The sequence below is a fragment of the Phalacrocorax carbo genome, unplaced genomic scaffold, assembly GCF_963921805.1.
Source record: "Phalacrocorax carbo unplaced genomic scaffold, bPhaCar2.1 SCAFFOLD_263, whole genome shotgun sequence".
Lineage (NCBI taxonomy): Eukaryota > Metazoa > Chordata > Aves > Suliformes > Phalacrocoracidae > Phalacrocorax > Phalacrocorax carbo.
This window is the reverse complement of record NW_026990268.1, coordinates 1-15125: the sequence shown is the minus strand read 5'-3', so window position 1 is coordinate 15125 and position 15125 is coordinate 1. Positions and strand designations below refer to the sequence as shown.

At 70.9% G+C, this 15125-nt stretch overlaps 2 protein-coding genes across 2 annotated transcripts in view; one reads left to right on the top strand and one right to left on the bottom strand.

The window, feature by feature from the left end:
• The window catches only part of PRR12 (proline rich 12), a 34038-nt gene extending 24505 nt beyond the window's left edge, over nucleotides 1-9533 (top strand). Inside the window, 7 exon segments of the mRNA XM_064440049.1 lie at nucleotides 684-878; nucleotides 880-1046; nucleotides 2374-2499; nucleotides 2576-2673; nucleotides 3705-3833; nucleotides 6170-6265; nucleotides 8636-9533. Coding sequence (XP_064296119.1) covers nucleotides 684-878; nucleotides 880-1046; nucleotides 2374-2499; nucleotides 2576-2673; nucleotides 3705-3833; nucleotides 6170-6265; nucleotides 8636-8776 — 952 coding nt within the window. The 3' untranslated portion in view covers nucleotides 8777-9533.
• A 2269-nt stretch (nucleotides 9534-11802) lies between these two features.
• Nucleotides 11803-13829, bottom strand: LOC135310922 (ras-related protein R-Ras-like; the record flags this gene model as incomplete). Its single annotated transcript, XM_064440050.1, has 3 exons — nucleotides 11803-12748; nucleotides 12845-12963; nucleotides 13702-13829. Coding segments are annotated over 3 exons (386 nt in total), but the record flags the coding sequence as incomplete, so codon positions are not given.
• Between the last annotated feature and the right edge of the window lie 1296 nt (nucleotides 13830-15125).

Sequence of the window (15125 nt, the reverse complement as noted above, 5' to 3'; positions counted from 1 at the left end):
GGGGGTCCCCAGTGTCCCCAGGGGACATTTTGGGGTGTCCCTGTGACCTCGGGGGGGGCTGGGGGGGTCCCCAGTGTCCCATGGGGACATTTTGGGGTGTCCCCATGACCTCGGGGGGGGCTGGGGGGGTCCCCAGTGTCCCCAGGTGACATTTTGGGGTGTCCCTGTGACCTCAGGGGGGGCTGGGGGGGTCCCCAGTGTCCCCAGGTGACATTTTGGGGTGTCCCCGTGACCTCAGGGGGGGCTGGGGGGGTCCCCAGTGTCCCATGGGGACATTTTGGGGTGTCCCCATGACCTCGGGGGGGGCTGGGGGGTCCCTGGTGTCCCCAGCGGACATTTTGGGGTGTCCCCATGACCTCGGGGGGGGCTGGGGGGGTCCCCAGTGTCCCATGGGGACATTTTGGGGTGTCCCCGTGACCTCGGGGGGGGCTGGGGGGGTCCCCATTGTCCCCAAGGATTTGGGGGACATTTTGGGGTGCCCCCATTGCCCCCCTGGCCTCGGGGGATCCCCATTGTCCCCCAGTTGGGGGGGGGGGACGACACGTGGGTGTTCCTGGGGGGGGATCCCCGATACCCCGGTGGTCTCAGTGGGGGGGTTCGGTGGGGGATCCCCATTACCCCCATAACCCGGGGGGGGTTGGGGGGGTCCCCACCCCCCTGAACCCCCCTTTCCCCCCCCCCAGGAGGCAGAGCCAGCCCAAAACCAGCGGCCCCAAAGCCCCGGCCCCCCCCAAAGCGGAGAAACCGGAGCCCCCCGAAAAACCCCCCAAACCCGAACGCCCCGAAAAGCCCCCTCGACCCGAGAAACCCCCCAGGCCGGAGAAACCCCCCAAACCTGAAAAACCCCCCAAAACAGAAAAACCCGAACCCCCGGCCCCCGCGCCGGCCGCGGGCCCCCCCCGCGTCCCCCCCCGGCCCCCCCAAACCCAAACCCAAGCCCCCCAAAGTCAAAGCGGAGCCGCCCCCCAAAAAGAGGAAAAAATGGCTCAAAGAAGCGGCGACGTCATCGGAGTCCGAGTCGAGCCCCGACCCCCAGAGCGAGGACGGTGAGTCTGGGGGGGCCCCGGGGGACACCCCAATATTGGGGGGGGGGGGTTCCTGGGGGTTTGAGGGGTCTTGGGGGGTCCCTGGCGGTGTTTGGGGGTCCCTGGGGGTGTTTGGGGGTCCCTGGGGGTGTTTGGGGGGGCAGGAGGGGGGAATGGGGGGACCCTGTGGCTTCCTTAGGGGGGCTTGGGGGGGTTTTGGGGGTCCCTGGGGGTGTTTGGGGGTGCTTGGGGGGGCAGGAGGGGGAAATGGGGGAACCCTGGGGCTTCCTTGGGGTGTTTGGGGGGGTCCGGGGGGTTTTGGGGGTCCCTGGGGGTGTTTGGGGGGGCAGGAGGGGGAAATGGGGGGACCCTGGGGCTTCCTTGGGGTGTTTGGGGGGGTCCGGGGGGTTTTGGGGGTCCCTGGGGGTGTTTGGGGGGGCAGGAGGGGGAAATGGGGGGACCCTGGGGCTTCCTTGGTGGGGCTTGGGGGGGTTTTGGGGTCCCTGGGGGTGTTTTGGGGGGGCAGGAGGGGGGAATGGGGGGACCCTGGGGCTTCCTTGGGGGGGTCCGGGGGGTCCCTGGGGGTGTTTGGGGGGGCAGGAGGGGGGAATGGGGGGACCCTGGGGCTTCCTTGGGGGGGTCTGGGGGGTTTTGGGGGTCCCTGGGGGTGTTTGGGGGTGTTGGGGGGGCAGGACGGGGGAATGGGGGGACCCTGGGGATTTGGGGGGGCTCTGGGGCATTGGGGGGGGGTTTGGGGGTGCCAGGGGGATCCTGGGTCATCTTTTGGGGGTCCCGGGGGGGGTTGAGGTGTGGGGGAGGGTTCTTAAAGGGGCCACGCTCCCTGCGGGTGGGGCTTAGCGGTAAGAGGGGGCGGAGTTCTTCCTGTGGGCGGGGCTTAGCTGTAAAAGGGGTGGGGCTGCTTTTGTGGGTGGGGCTCCCATTTAAAGCAGCAGCGTGCCTTTATGGGGCGTGGCCGTTAGTGGAACGGGTGGAGCCTGTGCCGTGGGTGGGGCTATTAAGGGGCGGAGCATCTTGTGGGTGGTACCTTTGCTGTGGGCGGGGCTTCTACTTAAAGGGGACGGGTTTTGTTAAAGTAAGGTGTGGGCGGGGTCTTGGGCGACACTCCGTGTTCATAAGGCGGGGCCCTACTTAAAAGGGGCGTGGTTCTCCTAGTGGGTGGGGCTTCTTTTGTGGGCGGGGCTCCCATTTAAAGGGGCCATGCTCCTTCTGCAGCACTCCCTTTGGGTCGCTCTTCTGGGCGGGGCGGGGCGCTCGGGGAGGGGGGGTGGGCGCGGGGCGTGGCTTTCTGGGCGTGGCGCCCGCCTTAAAGGGGCGCTGGCACCCGCAGAGCGAGCGCCGCCGGGGCGGGTGCTGAACACGCGGGCCATGAAGGAGATGTACCGCAGCTACGTGGAGATGCTGGTCAGCACCGCCCTCGACCCCGACATGATCCAGGCGCTCGAGGACACCAACGGTGAGACCCCACCCCTCCCCGGGACCCCTCCGGGACCCCCAGCACCCCCTAACGCAGCTCCCCCCCCCCCCCCCAGATGAGCTCTACCTGCCCCCCATGCGCAAGATCGATGGGATCCTCAACGACCACAAGAAGAAGGTCCTCAAGCGGGTGACGCTCAATCCCTCGCTGCAGGTGGGGCTGGGGGGGCTGTTGGGGGGCTACTATGGGGCTGGGGGGCTGCTATGGGGCTGGGGGGCTGCTGGGGGGCTGGGGACTCTGCTGGGAGGCTGAGGGGGATTGCTGGGGGGCTGCTGGGGGATTGCTGGGGGGCTGGGGGGGCGGCTGGGGTTGTGCTACGGGGCTGGGGGAGCTGCTGGGGGCCACTACGGGGCTGGGGGGCTGCTATGGGGCTGGGGGGCTGCTGGCGGCTCGGCTGGGGGGCTGCTGGGGGGCTGGGGACTCTGCTGGGGGGATTGCTGGGGGGCTGGGGGGGCGGCTGGGGTTGTGCTAGGGGGCTGGGGGGGGCTGCTGGGGGCCACTACGGGGCTGGGGGGCTGCTATGGGGCAGGGGGGCTGCTGGCAGCTCAGCTGGGGGGCTGCTGGGGGGCTGGGGACTCTGCTGGGAGGCTGCTGGGGGGATTGCTGGGGGGCTGGGGGAGCGGCTGGGGTTCTGCTAGGGGGCTGGGGGGGCTGCTGGGGGCCACTACGGGGCTGGGGGGCTGCTATGGGGCTGGGGGGCTGCTGGGGGGCTGGGGGTCTGCTGGGAGGCTGGGGGGATTGCTGGGGGGCTGCTGGAGGGGATTGCTGGGGGGCTGAGGGGGATGCTATGGGGCTGGGGGGCTGGGGGTTGCTCTGGGGCTGGGGGTTGCTATGGGGCTGGGGGGCTGCTAGGGGGCTGGGGGATGCTATGGGGCTGGGGGGATTGCTGGGGGCTGGGGGGGCTGCTGGGGGGCTGCTATGGGGCTGGGAGTGTGTTTCAGTTGGGCTGGAAGGTCGCTCCGGGGCTTGGAGGCTGCTGGGGGGCTGGGGGTTCTCGGGGGGGGGCCCTGCTGTGGGGCTGGGGGTGACGGTGACAGGGTCCCCCGGGGTGTCCCCAGTGCCTGAGGGTAACAGGACCCCGCCAGCGTCCTCGTGCCGGGGTGTCCCCATGCCGCCGGGTGACGGGGCCCCCCCCGGCGTCCCCACGCCCACGGTGACGGGGTGTCGCGCGTGTCCCCCCCCAGGAGGCCCTGCACACCTTCCCCCAGCTGCACGCCGAGCCCGGGGAGTCGCTGGTGAAGCTGCGCCCCGGCGGGGAGCCCTACAACCGCAAAACCCTCAGCAAGGTCAAGAGGAGCGTGGGCAAACCCCAGGTACGGGGGTCCTGGGGGTCCCAGGGGGGTCCAGAGGGGGTTCTGAGGGGTCCTGGAGGTCTCAGGGGGGTCCTGAGGGGGTTCTTGGGGGGTCCTGGGGGCGCCTACAACCGCAAAACCCTCAGCAAGGTCAAGAGGAGCGTGGGCAAACCCCAGGTACGGGGGTCCGGAGGGGGTTCTGGGGGGTCCTGGAGGTCTCAGGGGGGTCCTGAGGGGGTTCTTGGGGGGTCCTGGGGGCACCTACAACCGCAAAACCCTCAGCAAGGTCAAGAGGAGCGTGGGCAAACCCCAGGTACGGGGATCCTGGGGGTCCCAGGGGGGTCCGGAGGGGGTTCTGGGGGTCTCAGGGGGGTCCTGAGGGGGTTCTTGGGGGGTCCTGGGGGCGCCTACAACCGCAAAACCCTCAGCAAGGTCAAGAGGAGCGTGGGCAAACCCCAGGTACGGGGGTCCTGGGGGTCCCAGGGGGGTCCGGAGGGGGTTCTGGGGGTCTCAGGGGGGTCCTGAGGGGGTTCTTGGGGGGTCCTGGGGGCGCCTACAACCACAAAGCCCTCAGCAAAGTCAAGAAGAGCGTGGGCAAACCCCAGGTACGGGGGTCTTGGGGGTCCCAGGGGGGTCCGGAGGGGGTCCTGGGGGGTCCTGGAGGTCTCAGGAGGGGCCCTGAGAGGGTTCTGGGGTTACCGCGGGCATTCTGGGGGTCCCAGGAGGAGTCCTGAGAGCATTCTTGGGGGGGCCTGGGGGCGCCTACAACTGCAAAACCCTCAGCAAGGTCAAGAGGAGTGTGGGTAAACTCCAGGGATGGGGGTCCTGAGGTGTTCTAGGGGGTCCTGGGGGTGCCAGGGGGATCCTGAGGGGTTTCTGGGGGGTTCTGGGGGTCCCAGGGTGGGTCCTGGTAGGGTTCTCAGGGGTCCTGGGGGGCTGGGGGGGATCCTGAGAGATTCTGGGGGGCCCTGGAGGGGTCATGGGGGATCCTGGGAGGGTCCCAGGGGGTCCTGGAGGATTTGGGGGTGTCCTGGGTGCCCAGGAGGGGTCCTGGGGGTTCCTGGGGGGTCCCTGATAGGACCCTGGGGGGTTCTGGGGGGCCCTGGACAAGTCATGGAGGATCCTGGGGAGGTCCCTGAGGGGGTTTTGGGAGGTTCTGGGGGTCCCTGGGGGTCCTGAGGGGGTCACGTGGGATCCTAAGGGGGGGCCCTGAGAGGGTCCCAGAGGGTGCTGGAGGGTTCGGGGGGGGTCCTGGGGGTCCCTACAAGCACAAAACCGTGAGCAAAGTCAAGAGAAGGGTGGGCAAGGCCCAGGTATGGGGATTCTTGGGGGTCCCTGGGGGGTCTTGGGGCTCCTGGAAGGGTCCTTGGGGGTCCTGGGGGTCCCTACGATGATGAACCCCTCAGCAAGGTCAAGAGAAGGCGCCAGAGGTGGGGGGCAGGGGGTCCTGGGGGGGTCCTGGAGGGTCTCAGGGATGTCTGGGGGGTTCCAGGGCTTCCTGGGGGTCTCAGGGGTGTTGGGGGGAGGGGCCTAGGACTCCTTGAGGGTCTCAGAGGTATCTTGGGGGGTCGCAGAAGGGTCTCAGGGGTGTGGGTGTGGGTCTCAGGGGTGTTTGGGGGGTTCCTGGGGGTCTCAGGGGTGGGGGTGGGAGACCCAGAGGGGTCTTAGAGGTATCTGGGGCTGTCCCAGAGATGTCTCAGAGGTGTGGGTGGGGTCTCAGGGGGGTCTGGGGGGGTCCTGAGGTTCCTGGGGGTCTCAGGGGTGTCGGTGGGGGACCCAGAGGGGTCTCAGTGGTGTGGGTGGGGGTCTCAGAGGTGTCTGGGGCTGTCCCAGAGGGGTCTCAGGGGTGTGGGTGGGGTCTCAGGGGGGTCTGGGGGGGTCCTGAGGTTCCTGGGGGTTTCAGGGGTGGGGTTGGGGTATCCCCAAGGGGTCTCAGGGGTGCGGGTGGGGGTCTCAGAGGTATCTGGGGCTGTCCCAGAGGGGTCTCAGGGGTGTGGGTGGGGTTTCGGGTGTCTGGGGGTTCCTGGGGGGGTCTCAGATGTGTGGGTGGGGTCTCAGACGTGTCTGGGGGGGCCCCAGAGGGGTCTCAGGGGTGTGGGTGGGGTCTCAGAGGGGTCTGGGGGGGTCCTGGGGTGTCTGGGGGGTTCCTGGGGGGGTCTCAGGGGTGGGGGTGGGGTATCCCAGAGGGGTCTCGGGGGGGTCCAGGAGGATCCTGAGATGATCTGGGCTGGTCTTGGGGGGTCCTGGAGCAGCTCAGGGAGGTCTGGGAGGGGTCCCAGGGAGCTCTGGTGGTCTCGGGGGTGGCAGGGGGTCCCGGGGGGGGCTTTGGGGGGGCTGAGCCGTGCCCCCCCCCCCAGGAGTTCAAGGTGGAGGTGGAAAAGTCCTTCTTCTACACCCTCTACCACTCGCTGCACCACTACAAGTACCACACCTTCCTGCGCTGCAAGGACGAGGTGCGCCCCCCCCCCCCCCCACCCCGGGGGTCCCCAGCGCCCCCCCAGACCCACAGCCCCCGGAGGGCCCCAACTGCCCGGACCCCGGGTCGCCAAACCCTGCCGTGTCCCCACCGCGCCCCCTCCCATGGCCCGAAGCGTGGCCCCCCCGTGGGCTCCCATAGCCCCCTGTGCCCTCCCATAGCCCCCCATGGCCCCCCATAGCCCCCCGTGCCCTCCCATAGCCCCCCATGGCCCCCCATAGCCCCCCATGGCCCCCCATAGCCCCCCGTGCCCTCCCATAGCCCCCCCGTGCCCTCCCATAGCCCCCCATGGCCCCCCATAGCCCCCCGTGCCCTCCCATAGCCCCCCCTGTGCCCTCCCATAGCCCCCCATGGCCCCCCATAGCCCCCCGTGCCCTCCCATAGCCCCCCCGTGCCCTCCCATAGCCCCCTGTGCTCTCCCATAGCCCCCCCATGGCCTCCCATAGCCCCCCCATGGCTTCCTATAGCCCCCCCCATGGGCCCCCCATAGCCCCCTGTGCCCTCCCATAGCCCCCCATGGCCCCCCAATAGCCCCCCCATGGCTTCCTATAGCCCCCCCATGGCCCCCCCATAGCCCCCCCGTGCCCTCCCATAGCCCCCCATGGCCTCCCATAGCCCCCTGTGCCCTCCCATAGCCCCCCATGGGCCCCCATAGCCCCCTGTGCCCTCCCATAGCCCCCCATGGCCCCCCATAGCCCCCCGTGCCCTCCCATAGCCCCCCATGGCCTCCCATAGCCCCCCATGGCTTCCTATAGCCCCCCCATGGGTCCCCATAGCCCCCTGTGCCCTCCCATAGCCCCCCCATGGCCTCCCATAGCCCCCCTGTGCCCTCCCATAGCCCCCCGTGCCCTCCCATAGCCCCCCCATGGCCTCCCATAGCCCCCCCGTGGCCTCCCATAGCCCCCCCATGGCCCCCCATAGCCCCCTGTGCCCTCCCATAGCCCCCCGTGCCCTCCCATAGCCCCCCCATGGCCTCCCATAGCCCCCCCGTGGCCTCCCATAGCCCCCCCGTGGCCTCCCATAGCTCCCCCATGGCCCCCCATAGCCCCCCCATGGCCCCCCATAGCCCCCCCGTGGCCCCCACGACCCCTCCCCGCTCCTCCCCACCCCTCCTGGTGCCCCTCCCCCACGCGGGGGTGCCCTCCCCCACCCCCACGACCCCTCCCCACCGCTCCCCGCCCCTCCTGGTGCCCCTCCCTCGCATGGGGGTGCCCTCCCCCACCCCCACGACCCCTCCCCACCCCTCCCCGCCCCTCCTGGTGCCCCTCCCTCGCGCGGGGGTGCCCTCCCCCCACCCCCACGACCCCTCCCCACCCCTCCCCGACCCTCCTGGTGCCCCTCCCTCGCGCGGGGGTGCCCTCCCCCCACCCCCCACGACCCCTCCCCACCCCCTCCCCGCCCCCTCCTGGTGCCCCTCCCTCGCGCGGGGGTGCCCTCCCCCACCCCCACGACCCCTCCCCACCCCTCCCCGACCCTCCTGGTGCCCCTCCCCCACGCGGGGGTGCCCTCCCCCACCCCCCACGACCCCTCCCCACCGCTCCCCGCCCCTCCTGGTGCCCCTCCCTCGCATGGGGTGCCCTCCCCCACCCCCACGACCCCTCCCCACCCCTCCCCGACCCTCCTGGGTGCCCTCCCTCGCGCGGGGGTGCCCCTCCCCCGCCCCCACGACCCCTCCCCGCCCCTCCTGGTGCCCCTCCCCCACGCGGGGGTGCCCTCCCCCACCCCCACGACCCCTCCCCACCCCTCCCCGCCCCTCCTGGTGCCCCTCCCTCGCGCGGGGGTGCCCTCCCCCCACCCCCACGACCCCTCCCCGCCCCTCCTGGTGCCCCTCCCTCGCGCGGGGGTGCCCTCCCCCACCCCCACGACCCCTCCCCGCCCCTCCCCGACCCTCCTGGTGCCCCTCCCTCGCGCTGGGGTGCCCTCCCCCACCCCCACGACCCCTCCCCACCCCTCCCCCGCCCCTCTGGTGCCCCTCCCTCGCACGGGGGTGCCCTCCCCCACCCCACGACCCCTCCCCGCCCCTCCCCGACCCTCCTGGTGCCCCTCCCTCGCGCTGGGGTGCCCTCCCCCACCCCCACGACCCCTCCCCACCCCTCCCCGCCCCTCCTGGTGCCCCTCCCTCGCGCGGGGGTGCCCTCCCCCACCCCCACGACCCCTCCCCGCCCCTCCTGGTGCCCCTCCCCCCGCGCGGGGGGTGCCCTCCCCCGCCCCCACGACCCCTCCCCGCCCCTCCTGGTGCCCCTCCCTCGCGCGGGGGTGCCCTCCCCCGCCCCCCCCCGCCCCCCGGCCCCCCTCTCCCCGGCGCGGGGGGGCGTCCGCGGCGGCGACGGGGTCCCTGTCCCCGCAGACGACGGCCATCGAGGGGCAGGACGAGGACCTGGGGCAGGAGGAGGTGGTCCAGCAGTGCATGCGCAACCAGGCCTGGCTCGAGCGCCTCTTCGACTCCTTCAGCGACCTCCTGGCCCAGGCCCAGACCAAGTGCGCCTGAGCCGCCGCGGACCCCCGGGCACGGGGGGCTCCGACACCCCCCTGCGGGGACGGGGACCCCCCCGCGGGGTCGGGGAACCCCCCCTGTGGGGACAGAGGCAGCCCCCCGTGGGGACAGAGCTACCCCCCAAGCGGGGATGGGGGCCCTCTGATGGGGACAGAGACACCCGCTGCGGGGATGGGGACCCCCTGATGGGATGGGGACCCCCCCGCGGGGACAGAGACACCCCCCGTGGGGACGGGGACCCCCTGATGGGGACGAGACACCCCCTGTGGGGATGGGGAACCCCCCCCGTGGGGATGGGGAACCCCCCCCGTGGGGGACAGAGACACCCCCTGTGGGGAGGGGGAACCCCCCCTGGGGACAGAGACACCCCATGCAGGGGCTGGGGACCCCCCTGTGGGGATGGGGAACCCCCCCCGTGGGGACAGAGACACCCCCTGTGGGGATGGGGACCCCCCCCTGTGGGGATGGGGACACCCCCTTTCACACACACACCCCCCCCATGGGGACAGGGGACACCCCCTGTGTGGACAGTGACACCACCCCCCCCCCCCGTGGGGATGGGGACCCCCCCGTGGGGACAGGGACCCCCCCATGGGGTGGGACGCCCCCCCCCCCCCCCAGCATGGGAACATGTGCCCCGGAATGGGGCCAAATTGTCCTGAGTGGGGATGGACCCCCCCCCCAAAACGGGGACAGACCCCCCAGACGGGGACAGGACCCCCCCCCCGGAGCGGGGACACACCCCCCCCGGAATGGGACACCCTCCTTGGCGACACCCCCCGGGTGGGGGCAATCCCTGGGACACCCCCCCCCCCCAAGGATGGGGGCCCCCACCCAGGATGGGGCCGAACCCCCCAGGAATGGGGACCCCCCCCCCCAGGCTGGGGACAACCCCCCGATGGGGACAAGGACGTGGCCCTGGGGACAGGGAGACCCCCAAAATGGGGACGCCCCAACGTTGGAGGGGTGTCCCCCCCCCGTGCCCCCCCCATCGCCCCCCCCCACAAGGGACAGGGCCACCCCCGGTGACGGGGACCCCCCTCCCAGCCACAGGGACCCCCCACTGGGGACACCCCCTTTCCGGGGACACAGACCCCCCCCTTTGGGAACACAGAGCCCCCCCTCTTTGGGGGCCGCCCCCCCCCCAGGATTGGGGCCCCTCCCTTACAGGGACCCCCAAAATTGGTGACAGCCCCTGAGGGGGGGGTGGGGGGGTGTCCCCAGGACCCCTCTTTTAGCGGGGGGCACAAGGTGGGGGGGTCCAACGGGCACTGGCAGAGGCAAGTGGGGACCCCCCCAGCAAAACCCCCCCCCAAAAAAAGGGGGGCCCTGCGCCCCCCCCGGCGGAGCACCCTTATTTATATATATATGTATAAATGTCTATTTAGTAGCCTCCGGTCTCCGTCGGGGGGGGCTCCGGCGCCTGGGACCCCTTTTTTTGGGGGGGGGGGCACCCAAATGCCTGGGTCCCCCGTTTCCCCCCCTCCCCCCCCCCGAGCTGGGTCCACTCCACACCCCAGGCAAGGAACAGGGTTATTTGGGGAGGGGGGCGGGGGGGGGCGCAGAAGCCTGGGGTCCCCTTTTTGCCCCCCCCCTCATTGGGACCAGCCTCTGTGTGTGTGTGTCCCCCCCCGGGGGAGGGGGGTCCTGTATATAAGTATTTCGGGGGGGGGGTGGGGGTGTTAAGGGCGGGGGGGCCCATGCCAAGGGGTGGGGGGGGCCCAAAAAGGACCATCAGCCCTCCCCCAACCCCCTCCCCCGAGCTATTTATTGCCAAGTCGCCCCTCCCCCATCTGGATGGATTGGGGGGGGGGTTGGGGTCCCCCCGCTGCCCCCCCCCGGCGTTTTGGGGGGGCCGGGGGGGTTGTATATAGTGTATAGGGTCAAAGTCTCTATGTATCATATTGTATCGCCAGATTTGCCCCCCCCGGGTCAGATCCCCCCCCCCGGGGGCAGATCCCCCCCCCCCGCGGCGGCAGATACCCCCCCCGGGGGTCCGATCCCCCCCCCGGGCAGATTTGCCCCCCCCCGGGGCAGTTTTACCCCCCGCCATGGGGCAATTTGCCACCCACCCCCCCCATTAACACCCCCCCCCGGGGGCAGATCGCCCCCCCCGGGGACCGGATTTACCCCCCCCGGGGTTATTTGCCCCCCCCCGGGGCAGATTCCCCCCCCCCCCGAGCAATTTGCCCCCCCCCCGGGGGCAGATCGCCACCCCTCCCCCATTTTTTTTTTCATTTCAGTTTTTTTTTTAATTATTATTATAATTATTATTATATATATTGGGGGGCCCCCCCGGCCCCCCCCCACTCCTGCCCCCCCTCCCCACCCCCCCTCACGCTGATACCCCCCCCACCACCCATCAAATCGCCCAATCCGGCCCGAGATGGGCCCCCCCCTTGGGCGGGGGGGGGGGTTGGGGGGGCGGGGGGGTGTTGGGGGGCGGGGGGGTGTTTGGGGGGGGCCCTCCCCGTGCTCCCCCCCCCCTTTTCTACGTGTATCGTGTCGGGCCGTGTCGTGGGTGTTGCCGAGACCTTTTTATCGTTGCCGAGTCTCCTCGTTTTTGGGGGGGGGGGGGCTCCGGGGGGGGGTGGGGGGGGTCACGGGGGCGGCGGAGGGTTTGGGAGGGGTTGTGGGAATGGGGTGGGGGGTCTTATGACTTGGGGGGGGGGCTCAGATTTTGGGGGGCTTAGTCTTGGGGGGCAACAGGAGGGGTCTTGTAGGATTGGGGGGGCTCAGGTTTGGGGGGGTCACATAACTTGGGGGGGCTCAGATTTGGGGGGGGCTCAGTCTTGGGGGGCAACACGAGGGGTCTTGTAGGACCGGGGGGGGCTCAGATTTGGGGGGGTCACACGACTTCGGGGGGGTCTTGCACAAGTGGGGTCCTGACAGGTCCTGGGGGTCTCCCACAATTTGGGGGGGGGGGGGGGTGTCTTGTACCCCCAGGGCTCCCCTCGCACGACTGGGGGGGAGGGTCTCCCACACCCCCCCATGCACACACATGATCTCTCGCACACGCGTGTGCATTAAAGGCACTTTAATGTGTGCCCCTCCCCCAAGGGGGGGGGGGTGGTATTTACAGCAACTAGGGGGGCACCAGGGCCCCCCAAAACTCGTGATACCGCTTGGGGGGGGGGGCATGTGTGCGTGTCCCCCCACCCCAGGGCGGGGGGATGTGTCCAAGCGAAGCTGGGGGGCCCTGGGGGAGCCCCCCCATGCATCTGGGGTGAAACAAAGGGGACCCCACAAAAAAGGTGGGGGTGGGGGCTGAGGCTGGACCCGAAATTGGGGAGCTGGGGGGCTCTGGGACCCCAAAGTGGAGGGGGGGGGGTGTTGAAGGAGGGGAGGTCCTGGGGCCCCCCAATATAGGATAGATCCCAAATGGGGGGGGGGGGGGTGGCAGGAAGAAGGGGACTCTTGGGAGCCCAAGTTGGGGGGTTTAGGGGGTCCCATGGGGGAGGGAGCTCCCAAAATAGGTTGGGTGGGGCTAGAAAAGAAGGGGGGGGCCCTGGAGACCCCCTTGTAGAGGGGGCCCCAAGATAGGGGCTGGGGGGGATCTAAAGAGGAGATGCCCAAAGAGGGGATCTGGGGGGGGGGTTCCCCCAAAGATAGATCTGCTGGGGTCTGTGAGGAGGGGATCCATTTTATGGGGGGCCAGTGTCTGCAAAAAGGGGCTCCCCAAAACGGCCCGTGGGGTGGCGTTGGCAAGTGGCCCCCCCAAAACTAGGACTTGAGGGGGGGTCTGCAAGAAGGGGGGGGGGGTCTTTGCCCCTCTCCCTTGGCTCTGGGAGGGGGTTGTTTGCCCCCAGATTTGGGGCGCAGGCTCTCTACACACGTCCGCCCCCCTCGGCCCCCCCCAAGCCCGCGGGGTGGGGGCTCAGAGGAGGGGGCAGGGGCAGCGGGGGCGGGTCCTTGCGGCGGGGGGCGGGGGGCAGCGCCGGGGGGGTCTCCTGCTCCCGGAAGCGCCTGCAGGAGAGCAAAGGGGGGGAAGGGAAGGGGTTCAGCGGGGGCTGGGGGCGGGTCCCCGGGGTTTTTGGGGTGTCCCCAGCGCCCCCCCCCCACCTGACAGCCCGCACGAGCTCGTGGAAGGCCTCGTCCACGTTGAGCTGGGTCTTGGCGGAGGCCTCCAGGTAGCGCAGGCGGTTCTGGCGCGCGAAGGCCTGCGCCTCCTCCCGCAGCACCTGGCGGGGGGCAGGGGGCGCCTGGGGCTGTGGCCTGAGCCCCCCGACCCCCACCTTCCCCCCCTCCCTCCCTCCCTCATCCCCCCGCGGGGGCAAGGGGTGGCAGGGACGGATGGCGCGACCAAGATGGCTGCCGGGAGGGCTGGGGGCCTGGGGAGGGGCTCAACGTGGCCGCCCTGGGCCTAGAGGGCGGGGACTTTCCTGTCAGAAGCGGAACCAAGATGGCTGCCATGGGGCGGGACTTCCTGTTGGAAGCGGAACCAAGATGGCCGCCCTGGGACGGGAGGGCGGGACTTCCTGTTGGAAGCAGAACCAAAACGGGCACCCTGGGCCGAGAGGGCGGGATTTCCTACTGGGAGCGGAACCAAGATGGCCGCCAGGGGCGGGACTTCCTGTCCTGGGTGAAACCAAGCAGGCCGAAGCAGGCAGAACTTCCGGTTCTGCTTCCAGAGAAGGTGGGACTTCCTGTTCTCGGCCAACCCAAACAGGCCGGGGAGGCGGAACTTCCTGCCCTGTGCCCAGAGAGGGCGGGACTTCCTGTTTTGGGCCAAACCAAGAGGCCTGGTTGGGGTCGGCACTTCCTGTCCTGCCCTTTTTTGGATCCGTGTAAAAACAGGGCTGTTTCACGGGGTTCCGGGGGGGTCCCAGGAGGTTCCGGGGGGTTCCTGGGGGGTCCCATAGGGTTGCGGGAGGTCCGGGGGGGGGTCGTGGGGCGTCCCGGGGGGTCCGCGGGGGTACCTGGCGCTGGGGGAGGAGGTCGGCCTTGTTGCCCACCATGACGGTGGGGACGTCGTCCCGGTCCTTCACCCGCAGGATCTGCCCGTGCAGCCGCGGCAGCGCCCCGAAACTGGGGGGGGAATGGGGGGCTGGGGGGTCCAGGGGCGGGAAAGGGGGGGCCGGGGCAGGTTTGGGGGGGTGCAAGGGTGGGAACGGGGGGGCTGGGGGCAGGTTTGGGGGTCCAGGGGCGGGAAAGGGGGGGCTGGGGCAGGTTTGGGGGGGTGCAAGGGTGGGAACGGGGGGGGCTGGGGCAGGTTTAGGGGGGTGCAAGGGTGGGAACGGGGGGGCTGGGGCAGGTTTGGGGGGGTGCAGGGTTGGGAACAGGGGGGCTGGGGCAGGTTTGGGGGGGTCCAGGGTTGGGAATGGGGGGGGCTGGGGCAGGTTTGGGGGGGTGCAGGGTTGGGAACGGGGGGGCTGGGGCAGGTTTGGGGGGGTGCAAGGGTGGGAATGGGGGGGGCTGGGGCAGGTTTGGGGGGGTCCAGGGTTGGGAATGGGGGGGGCTGGGGCAGGTTTGGGGGGGGTGCAAGGGTGGGAACGGGGGGGCTGGGGGCAGGTTTGGGGGTGCAGGGTTGGGAATGGGGGGGCTGGGGCAGGTTTGGGGGGGTGCAAGGGTGGGAATGGGGGGGCTGGGGCAGGTTTGGGGGGGTGCAAGGGTGGGAACGGGGGGGCTGGGGCAGGTTGGGGGTCCAGGGGTGGGAAAGGGGGGGGCCGGGGCAGGTTTGGGGGGGTGCAGGGGTTGGGAACGGGGGGGCTGGGGCAGGTTTGGGGGGGTGCAGGGTTGGGAACGGGGGGGCTGGGGGAGGTTTGGGGGTTCAGGGGTGGGAAAGGGGGGGCTGGGGTAGGTTTGGGGGGGCAGGGTTGGGAATGGGGGGGGCTGGGGCAGGTTTGGGGGGTTCAGGGGCGGGAAAGGGGGGGCTGGGGCAGGTTTGGGGGGGTGCAGCGTTGGGAACGGGGGGGCTGGGGGCAGGTTTGGGGGGGTGCAGGGTTGGGAATGGGGGGGCTGGGGGCAGGTTGGGGGTCCAGGGGTGGGAAAGGGGGGACTGGGGCAGGTTTGGGGGTGCAGGGGTGGGAAAGGAGGGGCTGGGGTAGGTTTGGGGTCCAGGACTGGGAATGGAGGGGCTGGGGGCAGGTTTGGGGGGTGCAGGGTTGGGAATGGGGGGGGGGCTGGGGCAGGTTTGGGGGTGCAGAGGTGGGAATGAGGGGGGGGCTGGGGCAGGTTTGGGGGTGCTGGGGGTGGGAATGGGGGGCCTGGGGGCTGGGGAAGGGGTGTCAGGCAGGGTTTGGGGTGCAGGGGTGGGTTTGGGGGTGCTGGGGGGGTTCCACAGCCGGGGGAGGGGTGTCAGGCAGGGTTTGGGGTGCAGGGGTGGGTTTGGGGGTGCTGGGGG